Source organism: Panicum hallii, chromosome 4 (assembly GCF_002211085.1).
Source record: "Panicum hallii strain FIL2 chromosome 4, PHallii_v3.1, whole genome shotgun sequence".
In the NCBI taxonomy this organism is placed as follows: Eukaryota; Viridiplantae; Streptophyta; class Magnoliopsida; order Poales; family Poaceae; genus Panicum; species Panicum hallii.
The window spans coordinates 50688053-50703138 of NC_038045.1; the positions used below are offsets into that span (position 1 = coordinate 50688053).

The 15086-nt window shown below is 45.9% G+C and overlaps 4 protein-coding genes across 15 annotated transcripts; 2 read left to right on the plus strand and 2 right to left on the minus strand.

The window, feature by feature from the left end:
- Positions 1–313: 313 nt before the first annotated feature.
- Positions 314–3755, minus strand: LOC112890146. 11 transcript variants are annotated; one of them, XM_025957015.1, is made up of 7 exons: positions 3290–3755; positions 3143–3191; positions 3011–3070; positions 2155–2239; positions 1695–1775; positions 1364–1442; positions 314–1077 (listed from the first exon to the last, which is right to left on the minus strand). In XM_025957015.1, exons 2-7 carry the CDS (start codon positions 3150–3152, stop codon positions 1024–1026), a joined length of 369 nt encoding a protein of 122 aa, XP_025812800.1. In that variant the 5' UTR covers positions 3153–3191; positions 3290–3755; the 3' UTR covers positions 314–1023. The 11 variants fall into 11 exon arrangements, 6 of the variants coding, with proteins under 6 accessions (XP_025812800.1, XP_025812803.1, XP_025812799.1 ...); XR_003228273.1 differs by lacking the exon at positions 2155–2239; XM_025957018.1 differs by lacking the exon at positions 3011–3070.
- A 994-nt stretch (positions 3756–4749) lies between these two features.
- Positions 4750–6994, plus strand: LOC112889183 (uncharacterized protein slr1417). Of its 2 annotated transcripts, none has more exons than XM_025955675.1 (3): positions 4750–4993; positions 6230–6460; positions 6601–6994. In XM_025955675.1, the coding sequence occupies exons 1-3, from the start codon at positions 4840–4842 to the stop codon at positions 6774–6776; spliced, it is 561 nt and encodes a 186-aa protein (XP_025811460.1). In that variant the 5' UTR covers positions 4750–4839; the 3' UTR covers positions 6777–6994. The 2 variants fall into 2 exon arrangements, with proteins under 2 accessions (XP_025811460.1, XP_025811459.1); XM_025955674.1 differs by having other exon boundaries at positions 4754–4993; positions 6227–6460.
- An 86-nt stretch (positions 6995–7080) lies between these two features.
- Positions 7081–10567, plus strand: LOC112889182. The gene is made up of 9 exons (XM_025955672.1): positions 7081–7427; positions 7534–7621; positions 7783–7893; positions 8017–8099; positions 8393–8507; positions 8885–8976; positions 9396–9461; positions 9563–9656; positions 10040–10567. The coding sequence occupies exons 1-9, from the start codon at positions 7165–7167 to the stop codon at positions 10148–10150; spliced, it is 1023 nt and encodes a 340-aa protein (XP_025811457.1). The 5' UTR covers positions 7081–7164; the 3' UTR covers positions 10151–10567.
- Positions 10543–15026, minus strand: LOC112889181 (probable WRKY transcription factor 72). Its single transcript, XM_025955671.1, has 5 exons — positions 14857–15026; positions 14037–14120; positions 13329–13904; positions 13070–13183; positions 10543–11729 (listed from the first exon to the last, which is right to left on the minus strand). Exons 1-5 carry the CDS (start codon positions 14908–14910, stop codon positions 10746–10748), a joined length of 1812 nt encoding a protein of 603 aa, XP_025811456.1. The 5' UTR covers positions 14911–15026; the 3' UTR covers positions 10543–10745.
- Positions 15027–15086: the final 60 nt, after the last annotated feature.

Below are 15086 nucleotides of genomic sequence, written 5' to 3' on the forward strand. Positions count from 1 at the left end.
TATGGTCTAACTAGGCTTAAAAGATTCGTCTCGTGATGTACAATTAAACTGTGCAATTAGTTATTTTTTTATATACATTTACTGCTCCATGCATGTGTCCCAAAATTGATGTGATGGAGAGAGAGTGTAAAAATTATAACATTTGGAAGCGATCTAAACGGCGCCCCGGCTAAATTACGGCCGAACGGGCCGTACGGCCGCTCCATTTTTGGAAGGAGACAAACGCAGCAGGCGCGGATTTCTTTTTCTGGCAAAATTCTGCTCTTTCTGACAGAATTCTGCACGACGCGCACAACAAAAAACACAGAATAAATATACAGATCTCATTTTTACTCTCCGATAAGCAAATCCTTGGAAAACAATAAGCACATTAGAACATATACAAACGCATTTTCCCCCATCTAAATTCTAAGCATTAATAAAATTTCAAAACTACCAGCATACATGTGATTAACTGATTGCCTCCACTGTTGTACTGACCAAACAAAAAGATTAGAGCTACTGCAACTACTACTAAGTTGCTCATGAATCAAAATCGAGATTGAGCTGCAACTAAACTCTTGCCGATGACAATCTAATGAACTTTTAGGCCACCAAACACCTAGTTGAAGAGCATATTATAGTGCCGATTCGATGAGGAAACTTGCAGCCAGAAAAAAAGGCACATCAGGTTTCAGGTCCTAAACACTGTTTTGTATGACTGAAACGAATAGCAAGTGCAGTTAGTATTAGGACTAAAATATCAGCAAGGCTGAATGCCTCTAGTAACAAACATTGCTAGTTCTATATAACCTAATTCATGATCATATTTTTGCTAATACAGAAACACATTATTTCCTAAATTTCTAGCCATAATATTACCTAATTCAGAACCATATTATTGCCTAAAACAATTGCATAATTTGCCTAATCTAGAACAACATTATTGCCAAATGAAGTACACATTTAGACAAAAAAAATGCAAGAAATGTACTTGCCCTCACTCCATATGTACTTATTTACTTAAGCTGGTTCATATGCACATCATATCTTCTTTATGCATTGTACTTGATCTCCCCTGCAGGATAACTTGGGAACCTGCAATGTAAGAACAGAAAAAATAAAGACAAATTAGAGAAAAACTGAACGCTGTAAAAATTGCCTAACGATTTGCACTGTTTTGCCTTGACCTTACGATAATATTGCTTGATCATAGTACACTTATTTTCCTATTCTTACTTTCTAACTGCCTAATGAAGTTCGGTAACTAATCAGATGCACCTGCAGGCATGTCATAATGGTGGTATCTCAACTATAATTGAAGGAACGATAAGGCGACGAGAGGGGGAGGGGGGTTGAATGGGTGCCTTTTAAAAAATCTCACCGAGAACAAGTTCCATGTCCCGGATACAAGCTGACACGCCTCTCTTCTAACCGTCAAGCCAACTAGTGACGAGCTCAACCTAGGAACGGTTAGGAATTTCTTATAGTATCGCGGAAGCAAAGATACAAACAATCAGCTGGCCAAAATTACCATTAACTAATTTTCAAAATGATTAATTCAAGTGCAAACTAAGAGGTATGCAGATAAGATTGAAAAAGCTTACTAGAGCTTACGAGCAGTTTAAAGCATTACTAAAAACATGGGCCAAGCAAGCAATGATCGTCTAATCACTGGACCTGTAGCATGAAAAGAGATATCAAGATTAATTTACCTGAGTGAAACTCGAGCATTCTGCTTATGTCCACTTGCAGCTGTTGATCGAGCTATAGCTGCAGCTTCTGAATTGACCTGCCTGCACAATACAGCTAATCCAGATGAGCAAACCAAGTGGCTGATAATGCACAGTTTAACCAACTTACTAATTAGCCAATTCACAAGAGGCAAGCTCTGAAGAAAAAGCACATAAGTGCTGCTGCTGTAGCTAAAGTTGTTAGCTGAGACAAAAAACAAAGAGCTGCTAGCTACTGGAACAAATGCAACTACAGCATAATGGCATGCCAGAGCAACAGATGATTAAATTTAGCAGTGCAAGGAAAAAGCTACATGCCACACATGGGGTTAACACAAATCAGACTTCTTCTATGCAAGACAACTCGAGTGACAGATCACTATGGCAAAGGAAAAAATAATAGCTCATGCAGTTAACTACCTCAATGTGTCTCTGAACAAACCTGAAAAGCTGAGTTGATTCAGAAGCTACTGTTGCTGGATGAGATGCAAAACACAAGGAACACCTGCACTTGTCCCTACTGATTACTGGATAGGGATAAAGCAAGTAATGATAACAATTAGCAAAATGACAATCCAAGTACCAAGGTGAGATGTTCATTTCACTCGTAGAAATGTACACATGAAAATGCTAAATCAGAACATAAAAACTGCTAAACTAAAATGAATAATTTGCATGTTCATTTAACATAAGTTAATTGCCTACATGAAATCCAATAAATGATGTAGTTTCCTACATGAAAAATGCTAGGTATGGTTATTTGAATCGCATTTGTTAGCTTCTTTAAACTTGTGTTCAGGTTTTTCCTTGTTAGTTTGTTTGTTAGACAAGTGGGCTCTGTGTTCCGGCTTTACTGGAGCAGAGCGCGTCCTGTACTTCCGCCCGAGGCGTGCACGTTCACGCCGTGGCGAGGGGAGTCCGCGTCGCGCGGCATGACCCGGCGTGCGGGATGGCGCATGCAGTGCGCGGGTCATGGTGCACGCATGGAGGGGAGGCAAGACCGAGCCCTGCCTTTCATTTGCTTTCGATCGGTTGTTAATCAGCCACTATAAATAAAGGATCAACAGAAAACGTCGCAGTGGTTACGTGGCACAAAATCCACAGAGTTCTTGCGTTCTACAATTTCCAATTCTTGTTCTAGAGCGCCATCTGCTCCTGGCCGGAGAGGATCCAGCTGACAGAATCAGCCAGGTTATAAGGTGAATCACAAAAATATACTAAAAAGTGTTGTCCACACCCTGTACATATACATAATTAAAAAAGCAACAATGTGGTTTCTGCATATGCAAAATATCCACCTATCGTATCTCTGCTACAGCCCCCCGCCCAACAAAAACCACTGTTAAGTTGTCTACACCCTGCAGGTATACACAAGCAGCAGGAAATGATGATGGAGAAAAAAAAGGGGAAGGGGGCAGATCTGTACACACCTGGTGACATCCTCCTCAACTTCAGAGCTAAACCTCCTCACGACAACATCTGCATAATTGCAGAAAAAGCAGATCAACCTCTAGAACAAAAGCTAGATTCGCAGGGGATTCAAACTCAGAGATTCTCCTAGATTCGCAGCCGCTCACCTCGACGCTGACGAGCCAATGCACCCTCCCGCGCCCGCCGGGGGGCGGTGCCCCGGCCTCCATGTGCGCAGCAGCAGCCGCAGCGCTCCGCCTCTCCCATTCACGACGCCACCCGCGAGCCTCCACCTCATCGTCCTGCGTGAAAATCCCAACCCCTCTCCGCCTCCGCCTTCACGCCCGCACCGCGCCGCCTGGAGCAGGGCCCACCGCGCCCTCCTCAAGCCCCCACCGTGGTACCTGCGCCCCGAGCGTGAGCGCGACCACCGCCGCACCTCGCCCGACGGCCGGTCGCTGGAGCGGACCGAGGCCGCCCGGAGCGATTAGGGTTTGGTGCGCGCCCCCGGGGAGCTGCTCGCGCGACGCGCAGAGGAGGCAGGATGCCATTGCGGGGGAGGAAGGAGAATGGGGGAGGAGATGATGTTTTGCGGGACCCATGCACTTGGGGGCTAAGCCGGTGGCAAAAAAAAAAAGATCTATCAGCAGAAGTAGGTACGTATGGTTCAATAAAATTATGGCTGGCAACGTACGAGTCGTTACCATTTTATCTCTACTACCAATAATAAACTGGTAGTGTCAGCGTGTTTCACTTGTAGCTTCGCCGGTAAAGCCATGAAGGGTCCATTCATCGATCCATGTCGACCGACGATTCCTCTTATAGCTTCACCGGCAGAGCCACGGAGGGTTCATTCATCGACCCACGTCGACCGATGGTCCCTCTCCTGATCATAACTTTCCCCATCCGTCGTCATCGACGCGCAATATTGTGGCCACTGGATCTCCGCGCGCGGAGGCAGCAGCGTGACGCCTCCAGCCTCCCCCACCGCGAATCCTAACTCCCGCCGCCCCGTCGCGAATCCGCCGTCTTGCCCCGATGCTGTGAATCCCTCGTGTTCCTTTGCCCGCTCACGTTGTGGGTGCCGATGGAGGCTCCTGGCATTGGTAGGCGACGCAAAGCACCTCAAATATGAGGTGCGCGTGGTGAACGAGGACGCTAGTAGTGCGAGATGCGCAGAGTGAAGCATGAAAAAGTAATTAAGGAGCTTATGTTTGCCAGCATGGCGCCACGTGGTATGCCATATCCCTATCAAAAGCTCATGTGGCGTATTTAGATCTGGATGGACCCACATAGTTTTGGAAACTAAATATGCAATTTAAGAGTTTAGGGATCTAGCTGATACAACGACGCAAGTTTAGAAACTTATGGTATATTTTACTCATAAATCTATATTATATATATAATAGCATATATTAAAAATATTATTTTATCCGTAGCAATACACCGACTAGCACCTAGCAAACATATTTATGTCCATTTCATCCGTCAATTGGAGCATTCCGCTAGGTTCACGTTCGCACTTCACACACACCAACGCGAGGACCGGTGGTGCGGGACGGATTGTGGACCGTGTAGCCCGGGCGGGCCCGCCGGCCCGGGGGGAGAAGGCTCCAAGAATCCGGGCGGCCCGCAAGCCACCAGATCTTTTTTCACCCTGCCTGCCGCTTCCGTCTCGCTTCCGGCTTCTCTGGCACGCCCCCGACCAACCCCCGCCATGGCGCTCGCTTCCGGCACGTCCAGCACCCTCCTCGGCCGCCCCGCCGGCACCGCGCGGCCCCACCTCGCGGTCTCGTCCTCCGCCTCATCGATCCGGTTCCCCCGCGGCGGCGGCGGCAGGGCCGTCTCGCTCCGCGTCACCTCCCCTCCAGGTACTTGGTCAACCCAGATGTCGTTTACCCCTGCCGCGCGCAATTAGAATCGCTACGGTCATATTTCTGCCAAAAGATGCGGATTTGGGCGGTGAGAACATATAATTGATGAAGCCGGGCAGGTCCGTATTGTTCTAGCCTTGGAAGGGGAGGAATAATTTCCGTGCGGGGATGTTTTGTTGACCAAGCTTTGTAGCCTCAGAGATTATTGAATGCTTGGTTATTGGGATAACCGGCATCATAAGCAATTTTGCTTTAACAGATTTTCAACTAGGCGCGTATATCACTCGATCGCAGCCTATGTTATCTTCAGAGTTCCTATGAATTTAATTAAATTTGGCTGGGCCTCTTCTTCTTTTTATTATGCTCAGTATAATCGGTAGCTTTTCTGCTTGGTTCGTTTCAAAAATAAAATAAAATAGTTTTGCGTTGGCTACTCAGTTCTTTGTGTCAATATTGCTCAGATAGGTTGGTAAAACACCTTATTGGTATTATCAGTTTATCACCTACCCATCCCTATCCATTTAGTATATCCTTTTTACTGATCAGAGTTTCAAACCATGCATTCTCTGGTATTTGGCTACTTAGTTCTGTGCGTCCCAGTTTTACCCATATAAGCAACTGCTATCATCACCTGGCCGTCCCAGATTGCCAATATCAGAGGTGTAAACCATGCAATCTCCTATGTCAGAAAGTAGAAATACTCATATAATCCCCAAGTATAGATCTTGCAAATCCCAAGAACCATGGTAGACAATAGTTCTTATTTACGGGCTACACACTCTTAGACTTGTTTCCTTTTTCTTTGGAGGCTTTTAAATAATACGTTCTTTTTTTTTATAAAGCTATGCATAATTTACAAATACAATGCTGCTAGCTCATTCATGACCTGGACAACTATCAACTTGCATGTTTTGTTTCCAATGTACATGATTGGGAAGCGGTAGACTGAAGTGAGCTGAATGCACATCACATCATAAGCATTTCTTGTTGCCAATTAACATGATTGGAGCTATAGATTGAAGGGGATTTCAGTAATTTATTCTCATCACTCCTTGGTTCATATTCCCATATTAATGAGAGGTAGGTAGGTTTGTGGGAACTGTTAATACTGGATGTTCTGGCTAGTGCATGTTGAAAACTTAATGCTGTATAAAAATCCAAGGAATGGACAGAATTTGGCTCAAGTTCCATTCCATACCAAGTGAGTAAATGATTCATCATATTTTGCAGCAGTAGCAGCGGCGGCAGCGGCAACATCTGGTAGTATTGCTCCAGCTATTTCGTTGACCGAAAAGGCCTTGAAACATCTGAACAAAATGAGGGCTGAACGGGATGAAGATCTGTGTTTGAGAATTGGAGTGAAACAGGGTGGCTGCTCTGGCATGTCTTATACCATGGAGTTTGAAAGTCGAGCGAACGCCAGCCCTGATGATTCAATTGTAGAATATGATGGGTTCGCAATAGGTAACTACCTTATCTTAACTGGTTGGGACTGATTACATTCTGAAGTATTGTCAAATTTCAGAATTTTTATCCAAGAACTCATTGGGACCAACTATATTCAGAATGAACTAGTTCTAACAGTAGCCTATGTGCTTCTGCAGTATGTGATCCAAAGAGCCTTCTCTTCATGTTTGGAATGGAGCTGGACTACAGCGACGCGCTTATCGGCGGTGGCTTCTCCTTCCAGAATCCAAATGCAACAAAAACCTGTGGGTGTGGCAAATCTTTCGCGACCAGCAAAGAAACTGAGAGTGCCGCAACTGCTTGCAACAACTAAGATAGATCGACAATCATGTCAAGCAGTGTTGTAACATGCCATCTAGCTTGCATCAGCTGGATTCTGGTGGCTATGCCCCAGATGCATACAGAAGACTGTAAGAGTGACTCGATTTGTAATACTGCAGTCAGCAGTCTAGTATGTATTCAGCAATATGTTACTGCTGTAAGCCTGTAAACTGCTCAATAGAATTCAAAGATAGTTTACCATTGGCCCCAGATTTCGGTTCTCTGCGATCATATTGTGTGGCAATCAATCTGAAGCGTTGAATTCCCATCCGACGGCGCCCGTGGATGGAATCCCGTTACCAGAACGAACAAGCCGTTATCCGAGCTACTGGAGAACCGCTGCTCTCGGCCACGTCTTCCCTGCACCGCGCGGCGAAGCAATGGCGACCACAGCGCCGCTCCTCTCGCCCCAGCGGGGCCGCGTTGCCCATCTCCCCCGCCGCCTCCCGGCTCCGCCTCTCGTCTTTCCTCTCCACGCGCCGGCGAGGCTGCGGCCGCTGCTTCGCCTCCGCGGCGCGGCGCCCCCGTGTGGGGCCAAGTTCGGCAAGTTCGACGCCTCCGACGCCCCCGCGGAGGCCGAGGAGGCGGAAGCTGCGGCGGACGGTGGGGTGGCGCAGGCGCAGCCGGCGGAGGAGGACGACAGGTGAGGCTTGTTGTACTCCTCATTCCTCCACTCGTGCGTAATTGAGAACACATGACAAGAGGTACTCACGTTCTGAGGCACCGTGTGCCGTGTGGGTGTGGTTCAGCTGCTTGCCCTCGGATCTGGAGGGCGCGATTCGGCAGTCGGGGAAGGCGAGCGCGGATTTCGTCAACTCCGGAGGCATGCGAGCTATCGTATGATTCGCACAGTTCAAATACGTATCACTTCTATAATCCGGTTCGATCTTATCTGCTGTATAAATGGTGATAGAAGTACTCACTTTGTGCTGAAATGCTGGTTATGCATCTTTACTATACAATCTGGAGGATTTGTGATCGTGATTTCACGTTTGCAGGCAGAGCTGCTGATCCCTCAGTTGGAATTCCTGAACGAGGAAGGAGCACAGGCCGAGCTCTGGGCATTATCAAAGATTTTCCTGGACACACTTGTACAAGAGACAGGACAGGTTTGGATACAAGGTCGTTTTAGGACTGATTGAGTTTTGGGACTGCAGATTACTACTTTGGAATTTTTGTGACCCTTGTGGTTTATTTATTGTCGATTTCTTATTTGACTTACTGTTTTACAGAAAGTTACCGCGATTTTCCCCGATGCTGGAGCAGCTGCCCTTCTCAAGTATCAGTGGACAGATGCACAGTTCAAGTGTGCCAGGTACTGTCCACTTAGAGTGCTGGTTACATAGTGAATTGATGCAATTTGTTGTAGCTCATGATTTTCCGTTTTGAAAGCAAGAAGAATTCATTTTCTAGCCACCAAGAATTGATTCAAGAACTGTCCAGTTCGCTTTTTCTCCTATTGGTGAACAGCCAGATACCATATTTTACTGGAGAATCCAGACTGTTTTTGTACTAGTATTATTAAAGAAAAAAATTGGATGCTTCTAGATTATGGCGTTAAATAGTACACAGATCGTAACTCCAATCTGGTTTTGACTCGACTTGCAGCTTAAGTGACCGGAAGCCAGTTGGTCCTGAGGATGAGGTTGCTGTTATGATTATCCCTGATCATCAGATGCTGGAATCTGTTGAACGCATCGCATCTCAACTCTCTGACGATCCTGTATGCAACTTATGGCTAATCAGGCTGCAATTTTCTGTAGATCTTGCATTGAAACATATGAAAATTGAATTTCATTTAGTATTCCATGCAGAATTGGTAGAATAACATTTGCATGAACTACAGAGAGTATTAGGCTAAAGGCTGTGCATGGACCTTAACATTTTCTCTATCAGATTAGTCTCCATAGCTTACATGTATAGCCATTTCATAAAACAAATCATATGGATTTTCATGCCTAAAACCATACATCCATATTGGCATTGATTTTAAGATTGAATTTGATCAGCAACCATCTTTATACTTCTCTATTATTGGTATTTTTATATATATTCCAATCAATATTATATTCTCAAGTAGCATTTACTTTTTTAATGAAGATAAGGCCTCTTATAATGTGGAACCCACGCCTTGTTAGTGGAGATGTTGGAGTAGGCTTTAATGTTCGGAATCTACGCAGAAATTTCTTAAGGTAAGTTAAAAGCATCTGTAAACTGTTGCCTTTCTTTGTGTAATTATTACTGCTTCAGATTTTTTTTTCGTCGAACCGGCAGGTGAGTCCGAAAACATATATAACTAATGTCTATCAAGGCCTGAGCATGGAGTGAGTCCCTTAGACACCTCTTCTGTGAAGTATACTGTTATGTTTTGAACTATGGTAGTTGTACCTGCAAATCATTTGGTTATTTTGGACAATTATATTTTCTAATGAATCCAGTATTTTGTTTCAAGAAGATGAACACATTTAGTTGAGCAATCTTTTTCGACCTTACAAATTCAATGCATATGTTTTCTGTTGTTGACTGCACATCCTGTTGAATTAGAGCATGTTTTCTTTTTACATGTTGGTTTGTCTCTTTCTTTTGCTAACATCCATCACTGACTCTGCAGTACTTTTACCACTGTTTACTCGATGAGGCCATTGCCAACTGGTGCAGTCTTTAGATGTTATCCTGGGTGCGTAGAGAACTGTTGTCTTTTCCATATATATACGACCCAAATAAATATTCATTGAAAGAATAAGCTAAAGATATTTGTTTCTTTTATTTATGTTACAGAAAGTGGAAAGTATTTAATGATGATCCAAGCAGACCAAATCGGTATTTGCTTGCCAGAGAACTCACAAGTCGCCCTGATGCAACAGATATTGAAGTAAGGCACTGGGACTAATTAATATTTTGTTTGTTGTTCATATTGACCTCTGATCACCACCTATTTTAGTAATTATGCTGAACTCAATCTGTGCATTGTTGAAAAAATGAGTCAAATCATGTGTATTCTGTAGAAACTGCAAGCACCCAATATAGTCAGCATTCTCATTCTCTAGACAGCATTTTCTTGCTGCATTACACATTAAGCAGCCAGACTACTGGCATTCAACACAAGCTGGAGAGCACTAATTCTTTTTTTTTTGAGGAAAACATATGTTCGCTGTTTAGGAAAATGCTTGATTATATGTAGTTCACCAATAAAGCTTTTACTACCCATATAGTTACATTTCTAAATAATTGTACTCACAACAGTCTAATCTGCAGAGGATATTTGGAGGTACTGATGAGCAATCTGAAGAGTCGCCATCGCTGATGAACAATGTCATGGGCGTGTTTAGTTCTGTCAGCCGATTTATGAGGGTCATCTCCAAGTGAAAATGGACACTTGACGTTGCTGATAATCACCATGACCGTTTATTCTTAAATCTTGAGTTATGCAAGAAGATACTTTTGTTGCATCCCTGCTGTTTTCAGTCTGAAACTCCATGGGTACTGCTGTTTCGAGCAACATCCCGTATGGTTTGGCATTTCAGCGCAGCTATCAAAATGTTTACAGTAACATACCGTTTGGATTCATCGAATCATCCGAGGATTCTGCACTGTTCAACTCTTATGTATGTACCTGTGTACCAAAAAAAAAAATTCTCTGTAGATAGTTCTTTATTCTGGATTCTGGAAGTAGTGGAGATTCGACTTGAAATTACTATTGTGTTCATGTATCATAATCAGCACACATTCTGCCAACACAGGGAAGGAAAGGCTGGACAAACATAAATGCAATTCTCTGTTTTACATGTGTCTTGTGAACCAAAACAATTTCTTTATATCCTACAGTGAGAGTCAGGACATCTATCCTCTGAAATGACACACTTATCCCCGGGATATATACACCAAACGATGAAATAACCAAATTTTGACAAACATTTGAACGAAGTGAATCAAACAAGTTCAGAATCTCCAGCTGATGCGATCATTGCTCCCTGTTCTCCACAGGAGAGGTGGATGCACTGTGAGAGCCTGACGACAGCCCCAGCGACGGCTGCAAGAACGACCGATGCCCATTCGAGCCCTGCTCCTCCGCGGCCGTCGTCGGCGATGAACGCGCCAGCAGCGCCGACGAGCACGCCGCGCCCGCGCTTGACGGCGGCGGGCCCAGGCCGAGGTGCTGCCCCCACTTGAGCCCCTGCAGCTGGCTGCCGCCGTCGCCTCCCGCCGCCGACGATTTGCCGCCCTGCGTGCCGACGTACGACGTGATGGCGGCCGCCAGCGCCGTGTGGAAGCCCGGGTCCGACGTGATCGCCTTCGCTATCGTGTCGGTGAGCACGCCCGCCGGCGCGCTCCCGCTCGCGGAAGCCTTCTGCTGTTGGTGGTGGAGCGCCGGGACCTCCCCGCCTTGTTGCCTTCCGTTGATGCTGCTCAGCGCAGCTTCGAACGAGCTGAGCTTACCGCCGTTGAACAGCGACGAAGCTGGTGACCCGTAGCTCAGGTACCCGGCCCCACCGGTCGCCGGCCACGCCGCGCCGGACAGCGCGCTCGGGCCGGAGGTGGAGAAGGAGAAGCTGGTGGGAGGGTACCTCGCGCCGCCGTGCCCGAAGCTGCTCGACGAGAACCTGCTGCTCAGCGAGAAGGCCTGCGAGGTGGCCGGCGGCGAGGTGAGGTCGAGGGTGATGGTCGGGTAGGACGGGGTGGAGGTGATGGACGCGGCGCCGCCGTTCGGGAGGAAGAAGTGTTTAGAGGCGGCGGCGTCGTGCGCCGACGGGAAGCCGAAGCTGAGGCCGGCGGCGGCGGGCGAGGCGGAGGGGAAGCGGAGGGAGGTGGAGGAGCCCGAGGTGAGCATGGACGCCGCGGCAGAGGTGGTGGAGGCCATGGCGGTGGCGGAGGCGGAGAGCGGGTGGTTGTGCGTGCCCTCGTAGGTGGTGATCAGGATCGACATGTCGTCCGCGCACCTCTGCACCTGCAAATGTTACACGGCCGGTGTCATCGACATTTCTGATCAGGAAACTAATGAATGAGCCTACAATCAAACAGCACTGGCATGTTGTAGAACGTGAAATTATTGGATTTTTTTTTCTCAAGATATATGAAACTTCAACTTGTTCATCAGTCATTATCTCTTCACTATTCAGTCGCAAGTAAGTGGAAGTAACGTTTTTATCTAGAAATGTGTTATGAATAGTTTATGATTATTCAAGAATCGAACTAGCATTAGATACTCAAAACTATGAAAAATAATCACGAAAAGATATGATATATTTTTGCAACAAAGCGTATAGTACTATCTGTCACCTAAAAAGTTTCAACAAAAGATACAGCGGGTACTAGGGAAACAAAGACAATTCTTACTAGGGTAAATTAACTCAGTTCTCAAATAGCTCGGTGAAGTTAAATAATTTGGAGTTTTGTTTTGAGAACCAAGTAGGTTTAGGGGTAGAAATGCACTGACTATGGGCTGAATACGCTGTGAATCAGCCCAGCCCTTTTCGAACACTAGCTTTCCAAGGCTCGAGTTCTCTTCAAAATCCATCCACACTGGTCGTTGCCAATTCGCCATGGGCTATGGCACCCAAAACCTCAAGCTCGTCGGCGAGGCTGCGAGTGCCCCACCAGGCGCCGGCGCATTCCTCGGGGCTCGCCGCCGCCGCGGGAGCGCCTCCACGGCGACAGAGAGAATTGGGAGGCGGACAGCTAGCCGGACACCGCGGGCTCGATCGGGTAAGCCGGCCTCCGCCTCCGGGTCCAAGTTACAATTAGATGCGTGCTGGGCACCAGTGCTGGGTTCCATCTACTAGTTCCGATCATGTTTGTGGATGGGTTCCGGATTTGGAAGACCCTAGTAAGCGGCAGCATTTCCTGGTTGGTTAACGGGTCCATGTCAACCAGTCACTTGCAGTGTAAATGCCTCGTAGACCGCAAGCAATGATTGTTCAAACTAACTAAGCAGAACTGAACTTGGGTCCTCCATTGACTCCAAACCCATGTTCTCTGCCAATTGTATAATGATGCCTTTGTTAGTTGGGGACCTAGCTAGATTCAGTCCCTGGGTACCCGCCGCCCCAAGTCAATCTCTTGCAACTGCATTATGTTCATCGATCTTAAATAATGTCCCATCTGCTTTTAACAACTAAATAAATAAATTGGCATTGTAAAGGAGACTTGGATTCTGTCAGTGTTCGAGTTTCCGTGTTCAGAGACAGTAGCATTGCAGTTTTATTTGGACTGAAAAAATGTGTAGTTTCAGAGATGAGAGTTGATTGAGCAGTATTGTTTGGTGTAGCCAGATCGCGCATTGCGTACCTGTTTTCTGACGGGGCATCCTGCTGCCACTGTGCACCGGTAGTAGGCGCGGGGGCATGGGTTCCCCTTGGCTATCTTCTGCCCATACTTCCTCCATTGGCACCCGTCATTCATCTGACCGATAATGCAGAGCATGTTTACATGTTGTTCAGTGCTTCAGTTAATTAAGTTCATCTCAACACCATTAGCTACACATACATATGTATCAAGAAAGCATTAGACATTTCTCTGAGAGGTATATATGTGCGCCTTTACGTACCGTTGGTGCATCACACCTTGCCCTTACGGACACCCTTGTCTTCTTGGCCTGTTGCAGTGGACCTATGTCATCCTCGGCTTCGGCGCCGACGCTCCTCAAGTTCTTCAGCGTTTTGCTCGGCGGCCACTGCTGATCTGCTGCCTCCATGGCGTCGTCCTTGGCGTCCTCAGAGCTACCTTCGGGGCTCAAGGTCAGCATCTCCGGCTGTATCTTTGCATTGTTAGTTGCCCCAACTTTGCAGTCTGACAATCCAAGAGAGAGCCCTCCTTCTCTAGTGTTCATGGAATCTTCTCTCCCTCTGCCTTCAGAGACACTACTATTCTCTTCCTTCTTGCGCGTGCTTGTGCTCGTGCCGAGGCTCAGTGAGACGAATTCAGGCTCCTCGACGTCGGTGGCCGCAACGGTTGCAGGTTCTGCAAGCTTTTTGGCTTGTCCTTGTTGAAGAACGTCATGGAAGTGCAATTGAAGAGATCGGTAGTCCTCTACAATGCGTGACAGCATTGTTTTTAGCCTCTTGTTCTCTTCTCTTACCTCACCCATCTCTGCCCTTGTCGATGCGAGTTTATCTTCCTCAACCTGAAGATTCAAGTGCACCAGTATGAGATCCCTAGCTAGCCATTTCTGAACCAAACCACATGTGATAATGGACTTTTCTCTTTGTGTAAACCTCAGTAAATTACTGACGATATAATCATAATGCATCCTGACCTTGTTCTGAGCTTTCAAAATTGCCGAAGTTTGATTTGACGCTTCGTCTATTTGAGACCTTTCCAACGGGTTTGGTGAGCACGCCTAGTTACACACACAAAAGAAGGCTGATCAGAATACTGCAGTAGACAAGAAAAGGTAAAACCGAGCCCATGAAACTATCTTGTCTTGTGAAAATTACAGATAAAAATTTCAGGGTAATTAAGGAACTTAGACTTCAGAATTAATTGCACTATTCTAAAATAAAAGGACTAGTATATATATATATATATGATTGTACTATAATAGTTAGGCACCTCTCGTTTTGAACTTGATTTGTGTAAAGACAACTTAAACAAGTTGCCGTCCGGGATATGATCATCATCTTTGGTGTGCAATAGTACATATGGAAAATTGTATTTGTAAGATCAGCGAAGAAAATCGTGGAAAAATATATTGGGTGCCAACTGTACATGAGCACAGACCATTCCAATTCCCTAGTTCATCCACATGCTTTTTTTTGTGTGCTATATAAACATGCACCAGAAAGTCCAGATCAACTGGTGGTTCCTAATATTTCGTATAAAGATGGACAACACCTAACTGATTTGGACATCAGAATTTGCCATGAACATCTTCGTAATCTTAGTTCTAATCATATCTATATATTCCAGGAGCGAGGAAAGCTTTGTTTCTGAAGAGTCCCTTTATTTCACAGATCAAGAACAAAAATCCGAAAGAGAGAAACTCAATATGTCCTGATCATACATGCATAATCGAATACATGCAAAACTCTTCAGAAAACCAAAGACGAACAAGCAAGAGGAGAAAATTTCCAAACCTTGTCTGTTAACCGCTCTTCATGGCTACCAAGCTGCTTCACCCCCTTGATCATCTCTCCCCTTTGACAGAAGCTAGCTAGCTGACTTCCGATCAGGGTCCTCTCTTCTCTTCTTCTTCTTCTCTAGCTTCTGTCTAGCTAGGTCCTGTTCTCTCTCTTCAGATCTCTTTGTTCCTACATCCGTCTATAGCTTATAAAGGCAGGCAGGCAGGCATGGCCTCATGTTTCTC